The sequence below is a fragment of the Balaenoptera acutorostrata genome, chromosome 8 (assembly GCF_949987535.1).
Source record: "Balaenoptera acutorostrata chromosome 8, mBalAcu1.1, whole genome shotgun sequence".
NCBI lineage: Eukaryota > Metazoa > Chordata > Mammalia > Artiodactyla > Balaenopteridae > Balaenoptera > Balaenoptera acutorostrata.
In genome coordinates, this window is record NC_080071.1 from 59,815,492 (window position 1) to 59,823,601 (window position 8,110).

Genomic DNA, 8,110 nt, shown 5'->3' on the forward strand with positions numbered 1-8,110 from the left:
GCAACAAGAGAGGCCGCGATAGTGAGAGACCCGCGCACCGCGATGAAGAGTGGCCCCCACTTGCCACAACTACAGAAAGCCCTTGCACAGAAACGAAGACCCAACACAGCCATAAATAAATAAAAATAAAAATAAAAATTATAAAAAAATAAAAAAAATTGATGACTAATAAGAACATGTAGTATAAAAAAAGAAACAAACAAAACAACTAATACTAAACTTTCATTGGGTTATTTGTATGGAAATATGTTAATATAAATGTTTCAGACATTACATGAAATTTCTAAAAATCTTATATGTTCTGGTATAATGTTATAAGTCATAATCCTAGTTATTACTTTAAAATGTATATCTCAGAAATAACTAATTTTCTTGTCAACTGCATTATTATGAACTTTCATCAAATCTTTAACCGTGGTCATTTTTAAGTCTTTTGTCATTTACAGACAGTTCTGGGTGTACTCTGATGCTTTTGCAAATATGTTCCTATAAAAGGGTTTCACCTTCAAGAAATTCATGGAAAAGACTCTGACAAGTACAGGTTTCTGGTAACTGACTGCACTGCTGAACTGAATGAATAAGCATTTTCAGAACTCTAATGAAAAACTGATGAACTCATAAAAGTGCTAACAAAAGATCAAGATGAAAAAAAAAATTAATTACATGGGACTGAGTGAACTGATGAGGATGAGTATAATTTTTGTGACTTTCTGTTTGAATTAAAAAAAAAAAAATCCCACAAGGACTCAGAGGCAAAGAATATACAAATCAATTTTCACTGCAAAGTAAAGGAGCTGTTACAGTGGAGGATTACTGGACTGAATGTCAATATTATGACATAGTATGAGTGTGTTTCATGTTTGGTAATTGCAATCATTGTTGCTTTTTTGTGGTCATCCCTGTACAGTGCTTGGTGTCAGTCTATTTATCTCTTGTAAAAATAAAATACAGTGTGTGTGTGTGTGTGTGTGTGTGTGTGAAAAAAAAAATAGTTACAGTAAAGAATATCCTCTAAGAATAGGAGTTAAAGCTGTTTGGCTTCCCTTGGTAACACCAACTCATAGAAGATCTTAGCTGTAAACAAGTAGATCTTAGTTGTAAACAAGTTGTATAATGATGCAATCTCTGACATAATTAAAACTGGGTAAACCATAATAGGTGTGTTCCTTGAGTAGTTTGCCAAGTATTTGTCCAGGTCTATTATAGCTACTGAGCAAATGGGTTGGCATGAATAGTTATGTCCTTAATGTGTACATCGTTAAGAGGTCGATATGTCTTCTCATTTACTGGTAACTTCTCCAGTTCATCTAGAGTCTCCAGACCATCTATTACCCTGAAAGAGAAACAATATAATGTTGGAAAATATCCTGAGATGGAAACATAATATCCAAATACCTATAGCAATTACAGTCTCTCACCATGTCTCATAGTTCTTTGAATTCTCCAGTTGAGTGTACAATAAAATATCGCTTTGATTTTCTGCCATAGGTAGGGGCCAAAATTCAGAAACAAAAATTCATTATTATGCCTTTAGACAACAATAGCAACGGGCAGGAATATTCCCACCAAAGTATCTAAACATTGCATTCGGTCTCATTCACATGGAATAGCTACAAATGGGGCCAATATAACCAGTCATAAGGTTTTCTTTGTTATAGGAAAAACCTGGAGAAAGTATGTAAGGATGACACTAGTATTACCAGTACTGCCCTACACTGAAGGTCCTGAAGTGGGTGGCCTCTTTGCACTTTATTGTTTAAATACAGTGTTTTTATTTTTTGCTTCTGGACAACAAAAAACAATATTCAGAATAGGAGAAGAGAAGATCAACAGTTAAGCCCACTTCCAGCAAGCCCACTTCATGTTTCTATCAAGAAAAAATATATATATATTGAGGGCTATCCTTCTAATATGTTCTAGAAAGTGAGTCTAAAACATTTGCTAAGAAAAAGTGGCTTTTTAGATTATACTTCCTAGTGCAATTCAAATCAATTCCTAAGACATACTATGTACTTAAAAAAAGATAAGATTTCCATTTTGTTCTACATTTCCACTAAAGTGATACTATAACCAAACCTTTGGATTTTACACCCAAATGTAGGACAATTAAGGTCTTGAAATTATAAGTTTTAAATGCTTTCCCATGGGAAGGAAATCTAAAAAAGAGGGGATATAAGTATATGTATCGTTGATTCATTTTGCTGTACAGTAGAAACTAACACAATATTGTAAAGCAACTATACTCCAGTAAAAACTAACTAAATAAATAAATAAAGGCTTTCCCACCTTCTGGGTCAGTAAGAGAAAAAGAGGGTACAAGAAACAGATCTCAGGCAAAAAAGGGCATGTAGAACTGAGGCAAGTAAGCCTAGTTAAGTATCTGGGACATGGGCCCCTTTGAGAACCAGTGGAAAGCTATGTACCCTTTTTCTCAGAAAAATGTATGTGCATATATACAAAACAATTTCAAGGAGGTACTGGACCAAAGATTAAGAATCCTTGTTCTAAACTCTACAGTTTTTTTACCAATCCAGTAAGATAAGTCCTGGTAATTACTAATCAATAATTCTGAATGGTGGGTTAAGGGAGAAAAGAAAAAAAAGGGAGTCTGGTGCTCGCTTCGGCAGCACGTATACTAAAATTGGAATGATACAGAGAAGGTTAGCGTGGCCCCTGAGCAAGGAGGACACGCAAATTTGTGAAGCCTGTGGAAGTTTTAAAACTATAAAAGATTAGGGCCTAAAGGCTATAATATAACTACTAAAGGCTATAATATTCCTTTTCATTGATTATTATTAATCTATAAATTAGACATGTATATGGAATAGAAAAGAAAAGTTGTAGACTCTTCTATTTTTAATTAACCTAGCTTGGCATTCAAAGTGTTAAATAAAACAAACTCTAAAACTCTGCCTTGGTTTATTAAGCATAGTAAATATTTGTTGACAAACTGACTTTCTGTTGATTTATAAAAGCAATTCCCAGGTAGAGTGCTTGTAATGGATATTATTGCAGAGACTGCTAAACACTCCCTAGGATCCAATCTCCCCTTCTTCTTATTCACAGAGGCCTGGTTTTATTGCGAGTGGCAATACGTCTGGCTAAGAAACACTGCCTACCCTCCCTTGTAGGTAAGTTCTGGGCTTTCCAGGAAAGCTCTTGAGAAAGGGGCTGACTCAGCTGGCAAGCACCTTTGCCCTTCCTCCTTCTTCCTGCTTGGAGTACAACTGTTCTGACTGGGGCTGTGCTGCCCAAGTTATGGCCGTGAAGTGAGCTTCAGAATGACAGCTAAAGATGGTTGAGAAGAATGACAGAGGCACCTGGAACACCGGTGATATAACAGAACCACCATCCCAGTCCATCTTGTTTAAGCAACTGTTTTTCAGATGTGTTAGTTGATGCAAGATGCTATTCTTAATGAAAACAGATACATACTGTTAACTTGCATAATGATCCTGAAAAAATAGTACTGGCCCTTCTTTTACAAAATAAGAAAACTGAGGCTCAGAGAGGTTGTACGTTTCCCAAGGTCACAGGGCTGTTACGTGGTGGACTTAAATTTCAGGTACGTTTAGCTCTCATACTGCTCTTTGAGTATTAGTTATGCTGTGATCACAGCCACTCATATGCATCCTTTGCATTGAAATTCCAAAGAAAACCATAACCAGAATACTCACTTTCCAAATACTGTGTATTTCATGTCCAGATGTGGCTGCTTCCCATAGGTGATGAAGAACTGAGATCCATTGGTGTTTGGGCCATTATTAGCCATAGATACAACACCTCTAACGCTGTGCTGAAAAAGAAAGACCAAAGTATTAGCTGTTTTTACGTAAGTATTCCAAATAAAGGACTGAAATAAGATGTGCACTCTACCTTCCCAGTATTTAAGGGATCAAGAAAACATGTAATCAGCTTCCAGCAGGGCTAATCCAAATGTTCAGTTTCTGTATTATCTGTACCTCTGGAAACTTGTATCTAAGTTGTTATATATCAAATCATATTCCCCAATTAATTTCATCTTTGGAGAAGCAGAGCCACAAACACTTTTGGCAATACCAATGTATAATAGAAATAATCCTTACATTTATATTAAGAGACAGTGTGCTGGCATGAAATGATCAGGCAGACAACAAAACCAAAATCCCCATAATCTCTTCACATATACACTGGACTCTGGCTAGTTTCTTTATCTGTAAAACAAGGGAGGTTGGACTAATTCAGGGGTTTATTCATAATTCAAATGCTCACAAGGGTTACCAGATAATAAATTGATAATTGGGCAGAATGTAAACATTAGGGAATGGTGGAGCCTGGCAAAAGGAATAGTGTAGCTCTTGCCTCATGACGTTTACAATTTTTTTAAACCAATGGCCATAGAGAATGTATCTGTGGGTCTTCCATCCATGGGCAGTCAGTTTATAACCCCAGGACTGGATGATCTAAGGAAGGCCTTGTCTAGCTCTCATATTCATGATACTATTTGCTATACAAGGGACTGTGTACAGGAATTAAAAGGACTTTACTGATAAGATTGAAGACAGACAGAACTGTCTTACAGGGAGATGCCCAAATATAAAATACACTATAGGGCTTCCCTGGTGGCGCAGTGGTTGAGAGTCCGCCTGCCAGTGCAGGGGACACGGGTTCGAGCCCTGGTCTGGGAAGATCCCACATGCCGTGGAGCAGCTGGGCCCGTGAGCCACAACTACTGAGCCTGCGTGTCTGGAGCCTGTGCTCCGCAACAAGAGAGGCCGTGACAGTGAGAGGCCCACGCACAGCGATGAAGAGTGGCCCCCGCTTGCCACAACTAGAGAAAGCCCTCGCACAGAAACAAAGACCCAACACAGCCATAAATAAATAAATAAATAAATTTAAAAATAAAATAAAATAAAATAAAATAAAATAAAATAAAATAAAATACACTATAAGTAACTCCAATGATTACTCTACCTTTAGCTATTCATCAGGGGACACTAATGAGACAAAGTACAGAGATGCAGCTTCATAGAGATATTAATGCTTTACTGTTCCCTAAAAGGTGACTACCAATAACATATGTAGTGTTTGATACATACATAAGAATATATGTACCACTTACAACTTAATAAAATAAGCACCTATTAACCTATTTCCAAGTTTTAAGAATTAAAATATACCAAACTGTTGCATATGCCTATGTGCTCCTCTCAGCTATTACTTCAGCCTCTCCAAGAGGTAACCAGTGTTCTGATATCTTTACATTCAATACATGCCTATACAATATATTGTTTCCTTTTGCTTGTTTCTGAGCTCTATAAAATAGTATCATACTATTTGTAGTCTTCTGGGAAATGATTTCTACACTTAACATTATGTTTCTAAGATTCATACATGTATACATAGCTGTAGTTCTGATTTCTTTCACTGTATAACATTTTACTTCTGAATATACTACAATTTGTCCATTTAAAGATCAACAGACATTGTTTCTAGACTTTTGTTATTACCAATAGTACTCTAGGAACACTCTTGTACATGCTTCCTAGTGCACATGTACATGAATTTCTCTAGGGTAAACATGTGGGAATGGAATTTCTGGGTTAGAGTACGTGAATATTCAATACGCATCCTCAAGTCTGGTATATAAGAAAATAGTTCTTAACCTTGTCTGTCTAGGAATCACCAGGGAACCTTAAAATACAACCGAGGTCCTAATCAGTTCTACTGACTTTTTCTCTAGACTTAGAGAGGTAAGGCCCTAATCTTTTATAGTTTTAAAACTTCCACAGGTGAATCTGTAACAGCAAAGTTTGAAAACCACTGGCATAGGATGACAGATTACTACCAAGGAAGCAGTCATTCATTAATGCCTAAAAAATCATTTCATTTCCAATTCAGAAAAAGGATGACTTTTTAAACAATTTATCACCCCCTAACCCCAACTCTGTAACAATATTTCTTCATGATAGAAAAGCAAAAGGATAAATTACTCCTAGTCACCATCCAGAGATAAACACTGCAACGAATATTTTTCAGAAGTTTTGCTGAGTATATTTTACTATAACTGAAAAATAACATACGAAATTACATATTCTGATTGAGGAGAACTGATGTCTTTTTTTCTAATTATAAACTTATCATTCTATGCAGATACAAGTTTGAAAGACCACACAATAAATTGTTAACTCATGTCATCTCTGGGGAATGGAACTGATTTTTTAAAAAATTGGCATGTACTAGTTTTTAAATTTTTAGAAAGTTTGAAAAATACAAAAAAAAAAGGAAATATAAATATCTAATTTTACTATGATGAAGATTTATTTATATGCACTTCTCTTTGACCTAGTTGAGATCTACCACAGACATTAAGTTAATACAGGATTCAAACATCTCAGAGAAGATGGTAAAAGTTGGAGATTGGTAATAGGCAATATTGCAAGCAGGAGGTCTGATAGTCTCTCCTCTCCACTCTCAAAAAAAAATGCCAATGAGGGACTTCCCCGGCGTTCCAGTGAAGACGCCGCCTTCTAATGCGGAAGGTGAGGGTTCGAACCCTGGTTGGGGAACTAAGGTCCACAAGGTGCAGCCAAAAATTTAAAAAAAAAGGCCAATGATTCATGTCATTCATGTCATTCAACATGAATTTTATAGTGAGGCATTAAGCCCCTTAGGTACATTGCTGATTAAACATTTCAGATTGGACCCAAAGATGAGCTCACTTAATGTCAAGATTCATGTGATGGTGAGATTCCAGTATATATTAGGCTAGAACTGCTACTTATATTTTCTCCCTGACATCACTTATCAAGTGTGCAAAAACTACAAAAAAAGTATCTTTACTAATTATTTTAACCTGTATTATTACAACATATGTATCAAAGTTTCCAAGTGTAAACGCAGCATGAAAAAAAAGATTTTGAAGTATTTTGGATTTACCTTAAGATATTCACTGTATTCATCTTCAAATTTCTTGCCCCAGATACTGCTACCTCCTCTTCCAGTACCTACATTACAAGACGAACAAATGAAAAAAAGTATTTAATTAAAGTTGAAAAAGGGTTCATTTTCTAAACATAAGGGCTAGTTTATATAGCATAACCCTTTAAATACAAATAAAATTTGGTATGTCCTCTCTTACTTACCAAAATTGAACTTTAAAAACCATAAAAATAAAATATCTCTACAAAAACCAAAAACCCTCCTTATCAATATTGTTCATATTTTAGGGCTCGGTGCTAGTAGCTTCTGCTTAAAAATTTCTTGCTAAGGTAAGTTATAAAAACCCCACATGCTTTTATTTTTCTATTCTTTGTCTAGTCTCTTCTTCACACTACATACCCTAGGTATATACCCTACTAGGTATTACCGGAATAACTTACCTGTCGGATCTCCTGTTTGAACCATGAAACCCTTGATATTTCTATGAAATATACAGCCATTGTAGTAATTACTGGCACAAAGAGCCAAGAAATTCTGAAGAGAATAAAAACAATGATTGAGAAATGATGTAGCAGAAGATAAGAACCATTTAAGATTTAAGAATATTTAAGATAAAGAACCAATTGTAGGGACTTCCCTGGTGGCGCAGTGGTTAAGAATCTGCCTGCCAATGCAGGGGACACGGGCTCGAGCCCTGGTCCAGGATTATCCCACATGCCGCGGAGCAACTAAGCCTGTGCGCCACAACTACTGGGCCTGCGCCCTGGAGCCCGCACACCTAGAGACCATGCTCCACAACAAGAGAAGCCACTGCAATGAGAAGCCCACTCACCACAACTAGAGAAAGCCTGCGCACATTAACAAAGACCAAACACAGCCAAAAAAAAAAAAAAAAGCCAATTGTATTTACTGAAAACACTACAACAACCTATTTAAATGATATCTTTTAGGCATTACTTCGGATAATGCCACTGCCTAAAACTCTTCAAAGGCTTCCTTCTGTTCTTGAAATAAAATGCAAAATCCTCAGGAGATCCTAGCAAGCCCTGCATGACCTAGCCTACTTCTACATCTCATAATGATAGTGACCCCTTCCCTGCTGCTTACTGTGTTAACTCCATCAGGCTTCTGAAAATTCATCCAAAAAACACAGGCTTTCCCACCTTAAGGCCCTTGTACCTGCTATTTC

At 36.4% G+C, this 8,110-nt stretch overlaps 1 protein-coding gene and 1 non-coding gene across 2 annotated transcripts in view; one reads left to right on the forward strand and one right to left on the reverse strand.

Moving 5' to 3' along the window:
• Positions 1 to 232: 232 nt before the first annotated feature.
• PPIL3 (peptidylprolyl isomerase like 3) overlaps positions 233 to 8,110 on the reverse strand; it is a 10,975-nt gene continuing 3,097 nt past the window's right edge. Inside the window, exons 3-6 of the mRNA XM_057551350.1 lie at positions 7,362 to 7,455; positions 6,919 to 6,986; positions 3,678 to 3,796; positions 233 to 1,333 (exon numbers count right to left, since the gene is read on the reverse strand). Coding sequence (XP_057407333.1) covers positions 1,207 to 1,333; positions 3,678 to 3,796; positions 6,919 to 6,986; positions 7,362 to 7,455 — 408 coding nt within the window. The 3' untranslated portion in view covers positions 233 to 1,206. The remainder of the gene's footprint in view (positions 1,334 to 3,677; positions 3,797 to 6,918; positions 6,987 to 7,361; positions 7,456 to 8,110) is intronic.
• On the forward strand, positions 2,612 to 2,718 carry LOC114238901 (U6 spliceosomal RNA). Its single transcript, XR_003624147.1, has one exon. It is a non-coding gene; the product is annotated as a U6 spliceosomal RNA (small nuclear RNA).